The 21,524-nt window shown below is 43.2% G+C and overlaps 1 protein-coding gene across 9 annotated transcripts in view; it reads left to right on the top strand.

Annotated features, from left to right (window-relative positions):
- TTC3 (tetratricopeptide repeat domain 3) overlaps nucleotides 1–18,065 on the top strand; it is a 124,708-nt gene extending 106,643 nt beyond the window's left edge. For 8 of the 9 annotated variants that reach the window (XM_061167333.1, XM_061167332.1, XM_061167334.1 and 5 more), the window contains 10 exons: nucleotides 949–1,017; nucleotides 1,768–1,864; nucleotides 3,516–3,616; nucleotides 5,917–6,007; nucleotides 6,453–6,554; nucleotides 8,522–8,859; nucleotides 10,734–10,860; nucleotides 11,033–11,167; nucleotides 14,317–14,409; nucleotides 16,555–18,065. In XM_061167333.1, the coding sequence (XP_061023316.1) occupies nucleotides 949–1,017; nucleotides 1,768–1,864; nucleotides 3,516–3,616; nucleotides 5,917–6,007; nucleotides 6,453–6,554; nucleotides 8,522–8,859; nucleotides 10,734–10,860; nucleotides 11,033–11,167; nucleotides 14,317–14,409; nucleotides 16,555–16,629 (1,228 nt within the window). In that variant the 3' untranslated portion in view covers nucleotides 16,630–18,065. Of the gene's footprint in view, nucleotides 1–948; nucleotides 1,018–1,767; nucleotides 1,865–3,515; nucleotides 3,617–5,916; nucleotides 6,008–6,452; nucleotides 6,555–6,708; nucleotides 8,860–10,733; nucleotides 10,861–11,032; nucleotides 11,168–14,316; nucleotides 14,410–16,554 lie in introns of those variants that run through there. The other variant, XM_061167336.1, reaches the window with a different exon arrangement.
- The last annotated feature ends 3,459 nt before the right edge of the window (nucleotides 18,066–21,524 follow it).

The raw sequence follows: 21,524 nt of genomic DNA, 5'->3' as shown, positions 1-21,524 counted from the left end.
GAGGAATAATCTTTTTATTGTCTTTTCACTTCATTAGTGTATTTCTTTGCCTTTTTCTGTTGCAGTTTAAAGATAGGCTATAGGCTTCTTTATGCTTTTTGCACTTTCCAAAAAAAGCTAAATTTTAATATTTAGATCTTAAAACTTTTTGGGTCTCTTAGAGAACCACAAAGGTGTATGAGGTTATTTCATTGATTTTTCTACGCTTTAGATCACAGTTAATATTCATTAAGAAATGAATGGTCACGAGGAGCTCATGGTTGCTACAGCGATACAAGTCAGAGATAATTGTTGAAGGAAGGCAGAAATTCCATGAAAAGCTACCCAGTATTGAAAACTTAGAGGAACTGTTTTACAAAAGAAGTGAAATGGCATTTAAATTGGTAGTTTGTGGAAACTGGTTTTCAGCCAGTAGAGATGACTAAAAAGTTGTGGAGGAGAGCATGAAAGAGGCAGAACCCTCTTGGTACAGGGCATTACTTATTAAGACTCAAAAATTTACACACTTTGTTTTGAAGAATTATCCTACTGCGTGCATGCATATGTGTGTGTGTGTGTGTAATTGGACTTTAGGTTCTGTCTTAAAAAATAGAAGGCTGTTTTCATTTTGAGTGAGAACCTGTATTACACTGATGATGACCCAACACCTTATTCCTCTGTCTTATGTTGAACCACCTGGATGGAACTGCTCCTGACAGAGGAATAAGACAGGGTCTGTGCTACAGACACACGACGTAGAATGACGAAAAGGCGATCTGCCCCCTAGGTGTAGAAGTGAAATTTTTCAAAAAGGAGAAGGACCCAAATTCTTTGCCTATTTAGAAGATACTAGAAACGAGATGTAAAGAAATCAAGAAATGTTTACATGGATGTAGAATTTACTGTGTGAGATTGTGTTTTTAAAAATCTTTGAAAATTGATTGAAACTTGGTGATTATGCTTTTGTAGGTATACCCAGGAAAACGATGGAAAGGAAAAGGCATTTGAATTACTTCTGGATCAGTCCCTTGAAATCAGGCAAATTAAGCTTAAATTTATTTTTACATCTTTCTATATTCTTAATATCAGAGGCACAGTCTAAATACATTTAGACATCCAAATATATTTTTGCTTATATGTTGCTTTTAAATGTTTCTTTTTAAAAACTTGTTTTATTTATATTAATATTTAAATAAATCTATTCTTTAAGTATTTTTATTTTATGATGTTTTCTACTTTATTTTCACATTGTCAGTATAAAAAGTCCTGAATTTAGCATTGTTCATTACTCTTCCTTTGAATTAACCTGAAACTAAAAATGTATTTTAAAAACTTGTGTTGCTTGAAATAACAGTCTCAACTATTATATGGTAGTTCATTGCTCTACAATTAAAGAATTATTAAAGAATGTTTGTTATGAACCTATAAAAAGTTTTCCTTTTAATCTTTATTACTGCAAATAATGTTTCTACATACTGGAAGCCAGTATGTAAAATTTATTAACATAATCAGATTAAACTTCACCTAACTTCATAAAAATGGGGGACCCATTTCTCAGCATTCCCACCAAATAGCTTACTTTTAATTTCTCATCTTCCTTTGATCATTTGCAGAGAGCACATATGAGTCTTGTATTAAATAGCCAAATGTTGGGCAAGAAGTTTCTCTGGAAGATGTTCTGTTATCTGTTTGTGGTGTGACTTCAGAGCTAACGTGACTTCACCTTTTGTGAGCTCACTGGTTGTGTTTTTTTCCAGTAAGTTTTTTTGTTTTCTTTAATATTTGCAGTGATACATTTACAAATGAGAAAATGAAAATAGAAGAGAGTATAAAGAAAGGGAAAGAGCATTATGAAGAGAGTCTTCAAAGAGCTGTGGATGCAGAGGTGAGTCCAGGGTACTTGGTGACTGACGGATACGGCAGGGTGTCATTGTTTACTCTGCATTTAATTACACGAGGCAGGACAACATTGCTGGGAAGTGTGGAGGCTGAGGGGTGTCCTTTCAATCATAATCCTGCCTCCCTGAGACAACCACTCCCTCCTTGCCTGTAACTTTTAAATTTTTTAGCTTTATGCTTATCTTACGATAGAGTGTACACCAGGTTTTGTGACCAGCTTTCCTTATTTAACACAATTCAGTCATTTTCAGTGCTCTGTACTTTCAATGGCTTCATCATATTTAATCAAGTGATGTACCATGAAGTAGTCAACCATAAAACCTATTTGCCAGTGCTGGAAAAGGAACTTGGAAATAATATACTTACTAAGAATATATAATCTCTTTCCTCCCTCTGGAAGAATATATACTAAAGTCAGTATACAATTTGAAAAACTACTGAGACAAAAATAATTATCTCTGGCTGTATTCTATTGAATTCCTGAAACATGGTTGCCTTTGTTTTTCTAATTTGCAACGTAAATGTTATTTATTAGTAAATGTGTCTACAATTATTTTAGAAGCATAAGGAAGAGCTTAGCTTATGCAGTCTGTAAACATGGGTCTTTAAAAGAAATGTCAGCCATGCAGCTGCTTTTCTAAAGGAAGGAAGGAAAAGAGTCCCAGTGTTTACTTCTGCTTTATGGACCCTTTTCCTGCATCTCTGTCCCCAAGTCATTCAGTTCCCATTTTCTACCATTTAGCAAGCAGTTTTGCCTAGTGGGCCCTGGCAAGATTACTGACACCTGAGTTAAAGCAAGGCCAGTCTGCATTTATGCAGTGACTTTCACACAGATGGCCAGTGGCTCATGTGGGGAGCCAGACTCTAATGTTCTCAACACTTAGCCGTGCTGATCATAACTTAACCTGAGCTGTGCAGTAGCACCCTGTTATGTGCTGGTCCCAGACTCCCACTCGGCAACCATGACTCTGCTTCCCAGGCCTGTCAATTCCATAGGTGCGGCCTTGACGCTGTTCGGCAGGGTCCTGGCCGTCTGCTTGCCATGGTCAGGACCTTAGATTATGCACACCAGGTAATACTTTCAGGTAACCTAGCTCTGTGCTCCTATATGGCTTGAGCAGTAAGCCTTGTGGAAAGTTTCATATCTAAGAAAGTATCACTCTAGGAATATAATTTTACTATTACTTTATTATTCTATTTTCAAATCCTGAAGTTTTTTTTAATTAATTAATTTGGGGCTGTGCTGAGTCTTACTTGCTGCATGTGGGCTTTCTCTAGTTGCAGCAAGCAGGGGTGTCTCTTGTTGGGGAACACAGGCTTTGCAAGTTTGGGTTTCAGGAGCTGCAGCACACAGGCTCAGCAGTTGTGGGGCACAGGCCCAGTTGCCCCAAGGCATGTGGAACCTTCACAAAACCCACGGATCAAACCTGTGTCCCCAGCATTGACCAGTGGACCACCAGAGAAGTCTGAAAAGTTTTAGTTCAGATTCACTTGAGAGAAATGATAATTAAATTCTGGTCACTCTTCTGATCACATGTCATTTAAGGAGAAACTTGAAAGGGATTTAGAATGTTTGTTTTCACAGCTTGAAAATAGTTTTAGTTTTAAAATGCTTACATTCTCTTATCTAATGGTAGGTATCTGTGCTTGAAAGCTGGAGGGACATGGAATTGTGTAAGTTACAGACTGTGGAGTCACAAGCTGAAGGGTTTCTCAAGAACCTGAAGCTAATGAGCAGGTACTGTGGTGTCATAGGTGTCTTTCCATAATTGTCATTGAGGAAATAAAGATTAGAGCTGATTTGAGGAAAAATTATATTCAGTTCACTTCAGTCGCTCAGTCGTGTCCAACTCTTTGTGACCCCATGAACTGCACCACGCCAGGCCTCCCTGTCCATCACCAACTCCCGGAGTCTCCTCAAACTCATGTCCATTGAGTGGGTGATGCTATCCAACCAGCTAATCCTTTGCCGTCTCCTTTTCCTCCTCCCTTCAGTCTTTCCCAGCATCAGGGTCTTTTCAGATGAGTTAGTTCTTCACATCAGGTGGCCAAAGTATTGGAGTTTCAGCTTCAATATCAGTCCTTCCAGTGAATATTCAGGACTGATTTCCTTTAGGGTGCACTGGTTGGATCTCCTTACAGTCCAAGGGACTTTATTTTTAATAGTTATTATAATTAATGCATGTTCAGTCATGGGAAAATCAAAGCATATCAACAAAATGATAAATTATCCTAATTCTAAATTGAGTTATAACTAGTTAATTTAGTTTTGGGTAAATCCATTAAGGTTTTGGGAAAAAAAGAAAATTTACATACAGTTTTTCACTAAGTCATACATGGTGGTGGTTTAGTCACTAAGTCATGTCTGACACTCTGTGACCCCATAGTCTGGAAACCTGCCAGGCTGCTCTGTCCAAGGGATTCTCCCGGCAAGAATACTGGAGTGAGTTGCCATTTCCTTCTCCAGGGGATCTTCCCGACCCAGGAATTGAACCTAGGTCTCCTGCATTGCAGGCAGATTCCTTACTGACTGAGCTAAAAGGGAAGCCCAAGTAGTACATAGGAAACTTCCTTTATATCAGTGCTCATGTTGCTCCAGCCTCAGTTTAGAAGGTTGAGTAGTCGTCCAGTGTACAACTGTGTCATGGTTTTTTAAATACCACTGTAGTGGGAGAGCTTGGTTGTTTGCACATTTTGCTATTAAAAGCTGCACTGTGGCAGATATCCTTACAGCTAAATTATTAGTCAATAATTTACACACAATGAATAAATTCCTGGAATGAAGATCACATTTTTTAGGCTTTTCAGCAGTTGCCTTCCATAAGAATAGTTACTTAACAGTCTTACCGGTAGAGTGTGGGAAGGTTTCTTTCAAAGATATTTACATATGGTCATTTTTTCAACCCTCCATAATCTTTACCTGTTTTTGTTTGTTTTGCTTTTGTTTTGGAATAAGGTTTACCGTGGGAATCCAGAGAGTCTCCTTCAGTCTAGAATTTAGCACTTTTCTATATGGATTTTTGCACATTACTTTTCATCTGGTCCTTTTATCGTATTCCACACACAGGTTTTAACTTTTTAATTCCTAGTGCTTTTTGATTTAAATTTCAAACCCTCAGTGTTGAACCAGAGATTCTACGGGTCATGGAATAACAGTTTTAATGTACAGTTCTTTTTTTTTTTCCTTCTTTTTTTCAAGATTTAAGTTTTTTTCACATCAGAAAACCTTTCTGATTAAAGATAAACTGGTGTACTGATTTAGATTACAGGACTAATACAGCTGAGGTTGAGACCATGTGGTGTTGAATGGCCAGTGTGCAACACGCCAAGGGCTCCAGATTGTGGTGCATCTGGGAAACAGAGATATCTCAGGCCTCACTATCTAATAGCATTAACTCCTTAGTAAGCCTTGTAGTACACAGGTAGTCTTTCTTAGCGAATCTATGCTAACTCTGCTCATTCCAGCAAAGGGTGGCAAAAGAGGAAAGCCATGAAAGCAGCATTCTGGTTTTTCTTTAAGATGGATTGGTGGTGGTGTTGATATTCTCAATTTGGAGTAGAAAGCTTCTCTGTCACTTTCAGTAGACCAGATTCATGAGGTGCTGAGAAGTTTAATGTAGCCTGTTAGACCACACCCTTTGTTTTACAGTGAAGTAGGGATGAAGGTTTTATTGGAATGTATCCAGGCTGCCAACTTTTGGTTTGTTTTTCAATGCAAAGATAGCCTTTGATGTTAAATATGAAGATGTCAACTGACAAGTTGTCTAATCTTCAAATTTGAGGAGAGAAGTTAAGGAGAATATGTGCTCTCTGTCCATCAGTTTTGGGCTTTGGGTTAGATCAGTCGATAATATTTCCTAAAGTGTAGTGACTTTGTAAGATACTCAGTTCTTTAAAAATCGTCTTTTTTTGTGTGTGTGCATGATTATATTTCTTGCATTATCTTTAAATGTTTATTTTCATTTGTACTTTAGTGCTTTCAATTTTTAAAAGTTTTCAAGTGGACATCAGCAGTTTTATGTTTTTCTCCTCTCTCAGTGATTCGGCAGCGTATCCTGACATGGACTCGGACATACATTCATGGGAATCATTTCTTTCTGATGTTAGAGAAGAAATTGAGAAAGCAAAGGTAAGTTATATGGTATTTTATCGTTCTGTCAAAATCTGTCTGATGGTTATTCTAAAACACGTAGTGTCATACTAAAACTTTCTATTTAGGGCTGTTAAAGACTACATTTTTTTGTTGTAATTAAGAATTTTTCATGAAAGAAATATCTTCTTAACTGTCTTAAACTCAGTCCTTGATTGATAAGATAGCAAAGTTAAGTTTGATAAGGGTTAGAGCATTCTAATTAATAATTAGATTAATACTAGAGTTAATTAGAATTAGTAGTTCTAGTTATTTTGAACTTCTTTCCTTGCAAGAAGTAACCTTGCATCTCAGTTACGTTTCTTGGGAAATGGTTGAGCATTTGTTATGTATGTATAGTAAGGGGGAAAATAGCATTAATGGACAGTTGTGGTTTTCCTTGGAATTTGTTAGAAAAACTTAACATTTTCCTTTCTACCTACAGTCTCAGTTTGAAGAACAAATTCAGGCAATTAAAAATGGTTCTCAGCTCAGTGAACTTCCGAAAGTGCAGATTTCTGAGCTTTCGTTTCCTGCCTGTAACACAGTGAGTCTGTTACATCTCTTTTTTTCCTTTTTGAAGGAAACAGAACCAAAAAGGAGTGAGGCACAATTTCTTTCTTAACTGGCCAAAAGTAGTTTGTTACTATTTTGGGAGTAGGCGTGAGCTGGATTAATAATTACCTTACTGTTTTCATCAGGTACTAGGTGAAGGCCTCATCAGAGTGGCCCTCGTTCACCCCTCACCCCGTGACCCTTCTGTCTATGCATTCAGCCTCAACTAAGGTAGTAGGCTCTGGAGCTGCAGTCAGAAGCTGATCTTGAAAATGTTTTTCTTCTCAATACTATGCACTCTTAATATTCAAATTTACTGTGGATTCATCTGCAAAAAATTAAAAGATTTAAAACGTTAAAAAGGTTAGCCACCTTGAACTGAGTAGAATATTCTTGAACTGAGTAAAATATTCTATTGAGCACCAGTGTTTTCAAGTTCTTACAGCAGATACAGAGGGGGAAAAGCATTAGATCTCAGTAGAATGTTTTACTGTTAATGTTTAATTCTAGTTTATGTGATTTTATAAAGACTCAGAAGAACTCTAAACTTTGAAAACCTTGGAACTCTCAGTGTGCCAGGGGCTTGAATAATAAGAACCTAGAAACGGTTTACCTTGTGTCACTTCTCTGCTGGTCGTGCATCGGGTGTTTAGTGGTGATCAGGATTAGACGCAGTCTGTGCCCTCAGAATGCACATGGGTTTGGGAGCAACTTCAAGCCCATGATTATAAGCAAAGTGCTCCAAGAGCATAGAACTCCATGGCAGCAGAAATCGGGGGGAACTAACTCAACCCCAAGGCCTCGGTCTCGACAGAAGCTCCCTTGCTGGAGGTCTCAGTGAGTCAGAGATCTGAAATAGGAGTTCACCAGGCAGGAGTGAGTGAGTGAGTGAGTGAGAGTGTGTGTGTGTGTGTGTGTGTATGAGGAGGGCTGTGTGGTGTGAGTGAGTGAGTGAGTGAGAGTGTGTGTGTGTGTGTGTGTGTGTGTGTGTATGAGGAGGGCTGTGTGGTGTGATGTTTCAGGGTCAAAACGTTCAGATGGAGGAAACAACGTATCTGGAGGCTAGAAAAAGAACACCTTTCACAGCGGTGAAAGTTCACTAGGACAAAGGGGACTGTAGGGAAAAGCTTGTGATACCCTATCCCCCGGCCAGAACAAAGGGAGCCTTATTCCGTTAGGTGTCTCCGCAGTGTGGACTTCCCCTCAGGTCCCTGAGCAGCCAGTATAGGTTTCCAGTTAGGAAATGATGTCAGCCTGACTGCAGTGTGGAGGCCTGGTGGGAGAGGGGCCTGGGTGAGAGATGTGCAGCGAATCGGGTGCAGCTCGCTGTCCCCGCCGGGCCCGGTGAGGGAGGCCGCGGGCTGGAGGGAGGGGAGCGGTTTCCAGTGCTCAGGTGGTCAGCTGCAAGCGGTGCTGCCCGTGCAGTCAGGCCTCAGCGTGAGTGTGTTGGGGAGTGGACCACAAATTCAGGTTTGTGTCAGGCGGCGCCAGAGGAAGAGCAAGTGAGGATGCCTGCCCGGCGGCTGCGTTTGCAGACACAGAGTTAAGTACCCTTGGAATCACCCGGGGGAGCTGCCTGTTAGGAGGTTAGGATTTCGGGAAGGTATTCTAGACTGGAATCGTTTAAAAAGGGGGCATTATTCGCAACAAGCGCTCAGTCACGGAGGCATGAGAGGGTGTAGCCTGGGGTGCAGACTGGGGCTCTGACACCATGAGGAGCCTTAGCCCTTCAGCGTGGACTGCAGAGCTTCGGGCAGAGCCCGGCAGTGTGAAGCCCTGAACAGCTGGTTTTGAGAGAGACAGTTACCAGTGACTTTTAAGGACAGTAATATTTAATTTGTTACAGTTCAAGTTCTGTGCACTTGAGCCAGCAGGATTCATTATAGTTGTGCTTAATTGTTAGTCTTTGTCCATGGATCTAACTCTTAGTGATCAGCTTTTGTGGTGTGTTCCTCTCAGATTCATCCTAAATTACTTCCTGAGTCTTTAGGCCAGGATGGTCAAGGTCCCTCCACTTCTACAAGTCATGGGACCAGAGACCAGACAGCAGCTCCCGAGGAGTCAAGTCTGGGCTCTGCTGCTGACACCCCAGTGGGGTCGCCCTCCTGCGACCAGAAGGCCACCCAGCTGCCAGGGCGTGAGGGCGCTGGCCAGGCAGCTGGGCCAGAACCATGCCCGGTGGCTGATCAGAAGTTACCTGCTGCTCCAGAGCATGCCACCCGTTCAAGCCAGTCCCCGAAGAAGCCGTTCAATAGCATTATTGAGCACCTGTCGGTGGTGTTCCCATGTTACAGCAGGTACGGATCTAAAACGTCAGCAGTGCTGGTAAATGCTTTGTTGAAGTGATGTTTCCTGATCAGATAACAGTTGGGCCAATTACGAGCTGAAGTGGAAAGGACTGTGCAGTTATTTCACTCAGAAGGACAAACACACATTTGTCTTCCTGTTGTAAACATAAAAGTGAGCATTTTCAAACAGATTAATCCACACTCATCAGAACGCATGGCAATTTGCTAAGATTTTGATGAACTCGGTAACATGCTCCAGTACTAGTTATGGAATCAATAAATGAACTTCAGAACATTAGTTTTGTATCATTTCGGGGGGGAGAAATCTCACATATATCAAAGAAGGCAGCAGCAACTTACACTTTGTGGAACAGCCCCTCTGCTTTGTCAGAGGTGTGAGTTGAAGAGACTGAGTAAGGTGTGTGAGCATGTTGTAGAGGGAGGGGTAGGGAGAGCTGATTTACGCTGTGTGTCAGTATCTGCTGTGAGCAAAGCGAATCAGCCTTTCACACACAGACACCCACTCTTGTAGATGGTTTTCCCTGTAGGTCATTTCAGAGTGTTGAGTAGTGCTCCCTGAGCCGTGGAGCGGGTCCTCATTAGTTACCTGCTTTATATATAGTAAATAATAATATATAGTAGTGTGTATATGTCAATCCTAATGGCCCAATTTATCCGTCCCCCTTCTCCCCCCCAGGTAACCATCAGTTTTTAACATCTGTGACTCTTTCTGTTTTGTAAGTTCATTTGTACCATTTTTTTTAGTTTCTGCATGTAAGCAATGTCATACGACGTTTGTCTTTCTCTGGCTGACGTCACTCAGTAGGACAGCCTCGAGGTCCATCCATGTTGCTGCAGGTGGGGAGAGCTGCTTTTAACTAAGTCAGCCAGAGTCATCAATTGGGCACTTCAGTCGTGCTCCTGCATCGACCTCTGACCTCTCTCTCCAGATGGGTCTGAGAGGGCAGAGGGACTCCTTGTCTCAGGCCACAGGGAAGGTGAAGTGGAGGGAATGTCTCCCTCCAGTGCAGAAGAGAGGACTCCACATCCAGGAATGATCCTCCGCACCTCCCGTGTTACTTCTGCCTTTGACACACAGTATTAGTCTCTACACAGTGGTTAATTACGATTGGCCGGAATTAATGTTTTGCATTTGTCAGTGGAGCCCTGGCCATTTGGAAGTAAGTGTATCTTCTCTGCACATGGACACATTTAGCCTAAGTTTGAGAAGCATTGTTAAGTTTTCTCAATTGCAGTTGCCATGCTAGTTAGTAAAAATAGTCAAGTTGTAATTACCAGAAATACCTTACAAATAAAATTGTTTGCAGTCCTGTCTAAATTTGGCAGAGTAAACATATGCTTCTTAGGTTTTCTGCAAGTTAAAGCATATGAGGTATTAGTGCTGTAGATACCAAGTTCCTGTTGATTAATGATACTGTCAGATCTACTGCTACCTATGAAAAATGCAAGAAAACTTTGTCGGTTAGATTTTTAAAGGGAGGAGGTAAAAAGTTTGTTCTTAGAGATTTTATTGATTTCAAGTCATATCCAGTGGTGTCTGACCATTCAGTGATTTTACTTAAGGCTACACTGTGTCCAGGCTCTGAAGAAGGCAGGTTTCTAAGGAAGGAAGGAGATCTGAAATGGATCTGTCAGGTACACTCTTACTTTGAAAACCTATTAAAATAAATATTTTAGGAATAATACTGAAATTTTCAGTGCTTTTTTTTTGGAAGAGTGATTTTGCTGCTTTTACATACTGTTGTTTATAAATGAATTGTGTTATTTCATTTCTTTTCAGCTGCTGGGTTGATACTGGACATAATATTTCTTCACAGTAGAAAACTTTGACTTTGTCTTGACTTCCCCACTTTCCCTTTCAGCACGGAGCTTGCTGGTTTTATTAAAAAAGTTAGAAACAAAAACAAGACCTCTCTGTCTGGATTCAGTATTGACGAGATTGTGCAAAGAGTGACAGAACACATCCTTGATGAAGAGAAAAAGAGAAAGGTCAGTGTTTCATTTAAATTCAATATATACTCCACTTTCTTCCTACTTATTTATAAAATATGAGAATTGTGGGAAAAAATGCTTCCAACAAAAGATGGGGAGCAATGTAGTAGACAGTGCTCACATTTTGGGGTAACTGAACTTGCTTCCCTACTATACATTCTGGCTGCAGCCAAATCCGGGAAAGGACCGGAGGCCGTGTGCACCCAGCTCTGCTGTTCCTGTGCCCAGGGCCGCCCAGGACCCGCCCTCCGTGCCGGTCAGAGCACCACCTGAAACCGAGGGGCTGCAGACCAAGGACGTCCCTGTGAGTGCTGTGTGTATGACCGTGGGGTTCCCTCTGTTCTGACGAAGAACAGGAAGAAAGCAGCTGTTAGTCCATGATGTAGCCTCATGGTTTTCATTTCTCGATGGACTTTGAGCTTTGATTAGAAGCCACGTTTAGGTGACGTGAGTGTTTGGTTAGAGGAGCCGGTGACAGCGAGTTTCTCCGCACCGTTGTGGGGACTTCAGGACCCCTGCATGTGGGGACAAGAGGCGCAGTGGCCCCACCATGGACATGGGGCCTGTAGACAGTCAAATGCATTCCTCACATCAAGTGTGAATAGTTGGCAGAATTGATTTTTAGCCAGTTTTTTTCTATGCGACCATAGACTTTAGAATCACACAAGCTTGGTCTCATCACCAGTAATACTGTGAGCTTGGATCATATCTGCTTGTTGGGGTTGTTGTCTGGATGAAGTGCTGTGGTGGGGTTAGCAGAGTCACACGCTGTTCTCGGAACAGACTGGCTGCTTCCCTCCCCTCCCCCTCAGGTGCCTGGGGAGGGGGGGACATGCTGAAATGGGCTGAGGTTGCTTTTATTTGATACACTGATTTAAATTGTTTATTGTCCTTTTAAACAATGAGAATGTTAGTTACATAGAACTTTCTGTAAAGTACCATTATATCTGTGATCTCAGTTGATAAGGTATTACAACTGTCTTTATGAATGAGGAAACCAAGGCACCGATGACTCATGCTTCTGGCCAGCGTTCCTTCCTTTGATTTGCGTTTGCAGCGTATAATTCCCTGTCCTCACCCACACGGACTTCACACGCTGGGGACTATGCAGTAGGCACTGAACATGTGGTTGATAGGGAGGCGGTCCCCTGGGTGGCTCCCAGCCGTGGGCTCCTGGTGGAATTCTGGTGTAGATCCCGTCTCCCCTCCTGTCCAACCTCAGGTGAAAGTAAAACGAGAAGCGCTGCAGGCGGAGTGGAGTCGACAGTGGGGACTGCACAGAGTGCTGGCTCGCCGACCTGACCTAGGCCCTGCCTCCTTCTGTGAACTTGTTTTTGTCCCTCCCATACATTTTCATTTTCCACACAAATCTACGAGATTTTCCTCGTCACATACACTTGGGTGCCAGAGGGTACCCACCCCATTGAGAAAGCTTGTATCGTGCAGAGCATTCCTGCCAAGCCTGGCTGCAGTCCACTCTCTCTCAGGGGTGTTCCAGCTGGTCATGTGCTCTGTGGTCCAACAACCAGACCATTTTGTTAGCATTCTCACTGATTTGTGTGTGAGTGTGTGTGTGCGCGCGCACACACACACTCGCACACTTATTGGCCACCCCAAGATAGACCATGATCACCTTTTGAGGTGAGATTACTTTCTGCTTCATGGTTCATGGTAATAAAGATGTGAAAGCTGACTTATAAGAAAAATATGTATTGAAACCAGGTCTTAATTTGCTAATCATAGGGTTGTTTTTGTTTTGTTTTTTTTAAGTAACAGTGTTTTGTATTTTTAACCGCAAAAGTAATGTGGTTCTTAGTAGAAGGTCCAAATAAAAAGAACATATAAAGAAACCCAAAACCCACCCTCTAAGGGTAACCAGTATTATATTGGTATGCGTTTTTTTTCTAAACTCTTTTGTATCTGTGTGTATATGTGAATTTGACTTCCCTGGTGGCTCAGACGGTAAAAGCGTCTGCCTACAATGCGGGAGACCTGGGTTTGATCCCTGGGTCAGGAAGATCCCCTGGAGAAGGAAATGGCAACCCACTCCACTACTCTTGCCTGGGAAATCCCATGGATGGAGGAGCCTGGTAGGCTACAGTCCATGGGGTCGCAAAGAGTCGGATACGACTGAGCGATTTCACTACTACTATGTACATATATTTGTGTTCTTTTTACTTTTTCTCTTAGAAATACATTGTGCCAAATTTGTCATGTTGGGAAGTAATAACTGTGTTTTTCTAAACTTCATGCTGTGCTGTTCTTAGTCACTCAGTCGTGTCCGACTCCCTGCGACCCGGTGGACTGCAGCTCCCCAGGCTCCTCTGTCCATAGGGGAGTCTCCAGGCAAGAATACTGGAGTGGGTTGCCATGATTGCACATGCAACCATCCAGGGGATCTTCCTAACCCAGGGATTGAACACAAGCCTCCTGCATTGCAGGTGGATTCTTTACCGACCGAGTCACCTTGCAGAGGCCTTGACCTGCCATTTCCCACAGAGCTGTTGCCTCCAATTCTCCCAGACCCTTCCCTGGGGGCCACGGAGGGGAGAGGAGGGGAGGGGAGCGAGATCACGTCTGTCCCACTGCTGCCCGGTACCCGGTGGTGGCTGCAGTGTCCTGAGAGGGACAGAAAACCCTGTTCAGTAGATTCACAGCCTTTAGGCGCTGCCCCGACCCTACTCCCTGACCGTCACCCACTGCCGGGGCTGCAGTGGGGCCGGGAGCCCTCCCACTCGCCTGTGTCCCCGCGCCCGCACAGTCCCTGACAAGGGTGTTGCTGAATGAGCCATCAGTTTAATTTATGCAAGTAATCCACATTCATAGAAACTTTAGAAAAATTGCAAAGAAAAAGTTAAATCTCTCAACCCAAAGTAGCCAGTCACCATTATTAACATTTTATATCTTCCCAGATTCTTTTCTAGGCATCTCTATATACAGACATTCTCTCTATGTTTAAAACCTTAAATTATATAATCATATGATACCTACTGTTTTGTAGTCTACTTTTATTCAGAGAGCTTTTGGTACCAGCTTTCTGTACCAAGGATTATGGAATTCTCTCAGGATTTTAATCAGCCCCACCATAATCCATAGTGTAGAGGTGTCATAATTTGTTACTATCTCCAGCTGTTAGATAATTAAATGAATAGTTAATTTGTAATATGCAGCTAGTACCATACTTTAAGTATGGGATGGGATAAATAGATATTTGTAGTATTTTAACTGGAAGTGAGTTAACTGTATAAATCACGTTTGTTTGTTTTTTTAAAATCATGTTTTTTATCCGAGAAAATAAAAACTTTGTTTTTTCCTAAGAAATGTTATTCAAAAATAAGTTGTTCCCTCAATCTGCTTAACTATAGTTGCGAATACTCTGCACCTTGTGCTGCAAACGTTTTGGAAAGCCGGTTGTAGGAGTTCTTCATTTCTGGGCTACATTTGTTTCCACAGGTGTCCTGTGCAAATTCCTGCGAAATCTGCCGAGAAGTATTCAAGTCCAAAAATGTGCGTGAGCTGCAGTGTGGGCACAGGTTTCACAAAGGGGTAAGAGTTCTCTGTGGCTGTTTTCATGTCACGCGTTCTGACTGTGGAGCATTTAGAAAAGAGAAAGGGACTTTTCCCCCCAGGTTTTAGCCCTTGCATTTTCCAAGCAAATCCCAAACGTGCTCGTGTCGGTGGTCTCCCTCCCAGAGACTGTGCTGTGGGGAGGGGAGTGGCCTCCAGCCTCTGGTGCACTCTGCACGGTCCTCTCTGTGTCGGGTGGAGAGGAGCACTTGGCTCTATCAGTTGCTAAAATTCAATGAGTGTGATTTCGTTAAAAGCTCTGCTTCTTAAGCAGATAGATGGTGAAATAGCTTGTCGGTTTAGTGCAGTGTGTGAAGTAAGTTTAACATGTAACATTTTAGAGAGGAGAAAGGAAGCCCGACGGGCTCCTCTGTGCCTGGGGGACTCTGGCTATGCCCTTCCGAGATGGGTGTTAGCTGTCCTGGGGTTTGAGTGCTGTGAGCACTCGACCTGCACCCCTGCTGCTGGATGAGAGCCGGTCCCGTCTCTGCTCTGTGAGTGTGTGAATCCCTGAGAGAAGGGGCACATGCTCTGTGTGTGGATGTGCGTGTGCATGCGTGCACTCAGTCGTGTCTGACTCCTTGTGACCCCATGGGCTGTAGCCCACCAGGCTCCTCTGTCCATGAATTCTTTAGGCCAGAATACTGGAGGGGGTTGCTATGCCCTGCTCCAGGGGATCTTCTTGACCCACGTCTCTTGAGTCTCCTGCAGTGGCAGGCAGGTTCTTTACCACTTGTGCCACCGAAGAGTCCAGACAGACTGCAGTCTCTCATGTGACCTTCCTGGGCGGGGGTGTCCTGCCTGGGCTCTGAACTTACCACCCGCTCAGCTCCCTAGCGGCAGCAGGCGAGCCAGGAGCAGCTTAGGAGCACGCTGTGTAGATAGGCTCCAATGAGGCTGTGTGTGTGCAGACTGGGGAGGGACAAGGAACAAGACGGGGCAGATGGGAGGAGTCCAAGGGCCCGGAAAGAGTCAGCCTCCAGCCGTCAGGGCAGCTAAAGCACAGACTGTACTGGAGCAGAGCGGGAAGGGGAGGTGCAGTCAGGCCCCGAGTCTTCACGGTCACGTTCTGAGGTTTGATTCCTTGTTCCTGGGGCTTGGTCCAGACCTCTGCCCTGAGCAGGCTCTGGTGTCCTTGAGTGTCGAGTGGCCCAAGGTCCCCCTGGACGTCACGGGTGATAGCTTAGGGTGAACAGGGTTGGATTCGTGACCTCCGGAGGAGAATTTCGCTTCCAGGCCAGAGATGAGGCTGATCACTCAGAGCTTTTGTGTAGCAGAGTTTTATTACAGTGAAAAGGGACACAGAAAGCTTCTGACATAGACCTCAGAAGGGGCAGAGTGCCCCACTCATCAGTCTTAGCAAGGCCTTATATACTTTGTCAGTTGGTTACTAATAGTAGAAAGGTCTTACCAGACCCACTCCCAAGGCATACCTCTTAAAATAACAAGTTTAGTCAGAAGGTTCTTGTTAAGAAAGAGAAACATGTCTTCAAACAAGATACAGTGTTGTTACATAATCATTAGTACAGAGCTTAAGGAAAAACAAAGGGCTTCCCTGATATATTGCTCAGTTGGTAAAGAATCTGCCTGCAGTGCAGGAGACTGCAGTTTGATTCCTGGGTCGGGAAGATCCACTGGAGAAGGGATAGGCTACCCACTGCAGTATTCCTGGGCTTCCCTGGTGGCTCAGCTGGTAAAGAATCCTCCTGCATTGTGGGAGATCTGGGTTCTATCCTGGATTGGGAAGATCCCCTGGAGACAGGAAAGACTACCCATTCCAGTACTCTGGCCTGGAGAATTCCATGGACCATATAGTCCATGGGGTTGCAAAGAGTCGGACACGACAGCAACTTTCACTCTCACTTTTAAGGAAAAACACCCTGAGCAAGATGACTTGTAAATGTAATCATTAGCTCTGGGCTTAAAAAACATCTTATAAGATGAAGGAATGTAAACAAACAAAAAACACTCTCCCTTTCTCTTCCTCGAGGGCCCCAGACTCCTTAACCTGCCTAAGAGAGTCACTCTCACAGTGAAGTTGCCGTGTGTGCCGAGGCGAGTGGCGCAGGAGAGCTAGGCCCCCAAGCTCCCAGAGGGCCGGCTGATTGTCTTCTCTGATTTCAGTGCTTCAAGCAGCGGCTGAAGAGCCAGCGCACCTGCCCAGCCTGCCTGGGTCACACCCTCCTGGCAGAGGAGTAGCTGCCTTGCTGGAGGAGGCCTGCCTGCTGCTCTTGGCCGCCTACAGTTCACGCTGCAGATAACGCTGCTTGTTGAGTTGGAAGACTAGCAGTGTACTCCCTTTGGTATCAGAAGCAGACGCCTGAAGCTTCTTTGCACTGTGTGTTGCAGTGTTAATAAACGGAACTCTTTAATACAGCTGAGAGTAAGTAATTTCCCAGCTCTGACTAGTCATAGAGTAATCACCAAGTGGTGGCTGATAAAATCACATGTAACCGCTTCCTTCTGTGGTTGGGGATGCTGCAGAGGCGCGCTCTGAGATGGAAGGAAAAGACGGTGAGTGCCTCAAAGCAGGACTCGATTATCAGCATCCTTGGCCTGCTAAAGTGCCCACAGGAAAAGGTTTTTGAGATCGGTATTCCCGAACTTAGCCTACCTTTTTCCTCAAAGGTTCTGCGCTTTAAAAAAGAGCTTAAGCAGACCACATTTTAATAGGTTGTAATGTTAATATTAGGTGATTTCAGACCAGAAGATTCAACTCCTGTTCATGTGATTTCTCATTTCATTATTTTTTCTCCCCAGTAGATTTGTAAGTGCTTGTTTTTCATCTTTCAAAGACATAAGGATTTTTGAAAATGAGTTACAAGACCCTCACTAGCATCAGCCAAGACTTTTAAACCCCTGAAGTCGAGGCTCACTTGTCATCATCCCACCCCCAGGTCTGGAGCGGACTGTCTTTAAATACCTTACTGTTCTCCTTAGTGACCTTTGTCACCCTCTCTGAGTTAGACAACAAGCGTTGGGGTATCTCTGTCTGGCATACAGCGGCAGCTGAGGGAAACGGTCACCATCATTCCCTTTCCTTACCCCACCACCAAAAAGAGACACTTGTGTAATTAGACAGTCCTGAGATGTTTCTGTTACAGTCGTTCATGTTTGACATTTGTGTAGAGTAATGCATGCACTCGTGTACTGTAGCCTGAGAACAAAACCACAGCTGCTTTAGAGAAACTGCTTATCTTCAGTGACTTATAGACAGCAGTAGACATAGAACCGTGAATTCTGGGCACATTCCGTCTCTCTCAAACCGGAAGGATCAAATAGTGTTTTCCCACGTGTTCTCCGTTTCCCTCAGAAGCTCAAGTCCCAGGTTCGCGCGCTGACACAGTCGCCTCCGTCTGCTTTGCTTCTCTCTCGGTTTTGACGTCATAGTGACTTGGTGCATTGACGATCATTCCATATTTTGAAGCAGGTCCCTAAAACATTGTCTGCATGTTCAGAATAACTGAGGACTTGCAGATATGAAGGTACACAGGGACCCGTGTGTAGCAGCAGGCGCAGCAGGAAAGGAGAACAGCTGGAGAGTGAGAGGATGTGTTCATGCATAACCTCAAACTGTTACTTGTGAACATGCCTTACACGTGTCCTGTATCGAAATAAAGAGCGTTCTAAAATAATAGCCATGTTATCCATTCTTTGTCTAATTTAAAGCATTCTACTTGAAAATTCAAGACATATATTACGCTACCAATTTAAAAGGTGATTGATTTGTTTGGACAGAAGAGCCACTGTACGTTTGAGGAGCCTAACCAAGAGTTCCAAAGACATTTTCAAAACTGGATCAAAGCATCCTTTTGCTTAATTTTAAGTAAAGGTTGCTAAACTCAAGTTGACAAGATTGGCTGTTGAAATCTGTGAATGGAAAGACTAGACAGGATAGAGTTAACTTTTTTAGGCTAGGATGAGAGGTTTTTAGGCGAATATGTATGAGAGTGTCAAAGTTAACCAGATTGCATTTCTCACTGTTAATCTTTGTGAGGCATTTGCAGAGGGTTAGCAGGCTGCTGGTTCACACCAAAGTGACCTTGATACATGGTCCTGTCCCAGACCCTGTGGCGTGGACCAGATATGCCCGTGGATCATTTAGTTTAGACCAGATTTTAGGGACCTTTTGGTCCTTGTGGGTACAGGGCTACTGAGGCTGATGAGAAATGGCTCCCTGATAGAGGACCTTATAGTATGCTGAGCACTAAGAGATGATCCAGGAAAGCCAGTGTTATCAGTCTCTGTCTTCAATCTGATAGCGTTTAATTTAGAATAGTCTATAACTTTAAGCAGTGACTATTCCTAAGAGTTTGGATTATTTTCCCTGTTGAAAAGTTTATGCTATACATAAAGCATAATCCAATACAAAATTGAAATGTTACCCTAGCATTGCAAAACATTACCACCTTTTAAAATTTTTATTTTAATTAGAGGATAATTATAATATTGTGATGGTTCTTGCTATATGTTACTACATTTTTAAGGTAATTTCAAAGACTGTAGAAGCAGGTGGGCCAAGTGATCACAACATAAGACAGAAGCAGTGAAATAATTTTAGGTAGCTTTTCAGTCAGATGATGCTCTCTGGAGAAACGGATTAAAGAAAACAGGTAAAAGAGATAATAGCTCAATTCCAGAAAAATAAATGACCCAATCAAAAAATGGGCCAAAGAACTAAACAGACATTTCTCCAAAGAAGACATACAGATGGCTAACAAACACATGAAAAGATGCTCAACATCACTCATTATTAGAGAAATGCAAATCAAAACCACAATGAGGTACCATTACACGCTAGTCAGGATGGCTGCTATCCAAAAGTCTACAAGCAATAAATGCTGGAGAGGGTGTGGAGAAAAGGGAACCCTCTTACACTGTTGGTGGGAATGCAAACTAGTACAGCCGCTATGGAAAACAGTGTGGAGATTTCTTAAAAAACTGGAAATAGAACTGCCATATGACCCAGCAATCCCACTTCTGGGCATACACACTGAGGAAACCAGATCTGAAAGAGACACGTGCACCCCAATGTTCATCGCAGCACTGTTTATAATAGCCAGGACATGGAAGCAACCTAGATGCCCATCAGCAGATGAATGGATAAGGAAGCTGTGGTACATATACACCATGGAATATTACTCAGCCGTTAAAAAGAATTCATTTGAACCAGTCCTAATGAGATGGATGAAACTGGAGCCCCTTATACAGAGTGAAGTAAGCCAGAAAGATAAAGAACGTTACAGCATACTAACACATATATATGGAATTTAGAAAGATGGTAACGATAACCCTATAGGCAAAACAGAAAAAGAGACACAGAAGTACAGAACAGACTTTTGAACTCTGTGGGAGAATGTGAGGGTGGGATATTTCAAAAGAACAGCATGTATACTATCTATGGTGAAACAGATCACCAGCCCAGGTGGGATGCATGAGACAAGTGCTCGGGCCTGGTGCACTGAGAAGACCCAGAGGAATTGGGTGGAGAGGGAGGTGGGAGGGGGGATGGGGATGGGGAATACATGTAACTCCATGGATGATTCATATCAATGTATGACAAAACCCACTGAAATGTTGTAAAGTAATTAGCCTCCAACTAATAAAAAAAAAAAAAAAAATAATAGCAAACGTGGAAATTCCTTTCATCATCATGTGAAGTACTTGCTGATGCGACTGATAAAAAGCAAAGACAGTGAAGCAGACGGGAAGGCTTGTCAGAATGAAGACCAAAAACATCTCCAACGTAACCTTTCTTGAAAGAAACAGGAACCACTTTTCAGGCGTTTTAATTTTAATCAAACTTAATAAATGTTAATCATAAAACCTTATTCAAAGAATAATTTTAAGAAGAATGCATCATCATAGCTAATCCCCTTTTCCTCTTCACCCTGACGTGATCTGCTTAGAGGGCATGCCCACATTCATGTAGCCATATACCTTCAGTGCCATGCTGAGAAGGTAGGCACACCTGGATGCCACTGAAAACAGATATGTACTGAGTACCTACTGTGTGCTAGGCCCTGGGCTCAGCATCCTGAACGGCAGTGAAGGAGGGACATGGACTCCACAAAACTCGTTTTCAGTTACAGACAGTAAACAAATTCAGAATGTAGCTTGGTGCCAAGGAGGACTTTAAAGAAGTATCAAGGAAGGTGTACAGATGAATAATAAAATCCTTATAAAGTGGTTAGCACAGTGCCTAGCACATGAACCTGTGACAAAGAGGATCTAGTAATTATTACTTCAGTCAGGGTTTGGAAGTTGGACAGGGAGAGCACTTGGTGGTCTTGTGTAAGAAAAGTTTCATTAGATTTTGTTGTTCAGTTGCTAAGTCTTGTCTGTCTCTACAACCCCATGGACTGCATGTAGCACACCGGGCTTCCCGGTCCCTCACTCTCTCGGGAGTTTACTCAGGCTCATGTCCATTGAGTCAGTGATGCCATCCAACTATCTCATCCTCTGTTGCCCTCTTCTCCTGCCCTCAATCTTTCCCAGCATCAGGGTCTTTTCCAATGAGTCAGCTCTTTGTATCAAAGTATTGGAGTGGTGGCCAAAGTATTGGAGCTTCAGCATGTTCAAGGTTGCTTTTCATTAATTTAGGAAGCCTGGGTTGTATAACGTAGTCAAGTAGAAAAAAGGAGAAGAAATCCAATCACCTCAAAGTCATTTTGAAAAATAACAACAGCTTTGTTCCTAAAATCTCCCCAAGTTGACTTTGGCTACATCATGATTCCATAGTGAAGGACACCTATGGCTGTCCCATTACCTGGAAGAACAGTATTGAGGTAGCTTTTCTGTTCAGTTTGTGTTTGGGACCAGAGCTCTGTGCCTGGTGTGGCAGGGGTCTTGAGTTGGCATGGCATGGTAGAGGCCTGGGCAGGTTCATCCCACTGGAGGAGGCATGTGATCCCAACTCCCCTGTTTGTGGGGAGGGCTGTTATTGTCATCGCCCCCAGTTTATATTGTCTCTTCTGATGGGATGGCATCACCGACTGGATGGACATGAGTTTGAGCAAGCTCCAGGAGTTGATGATGGACCGGGAAACCTGGCGTGCTGCAGTCCATGGGGTCACAGAGTTGGACATGACTGA

Source organism: Dama dama, chromosome 19 (assembly GCF_033118175.1).
Source record: "Dama dama isolate Ldn47 chromosome 19, ASM3311817v1, whole genome shotgun sequence".
Classification (NCBI taxonomy): Eukaryota; Metazoa; Chordata; class Mammalia; order Artiodactyla; family Cervidae; genus Dama; species Dama dama.
This window is presented reverse-complemented; position numbering and strand designations above follow the sequence as displayed.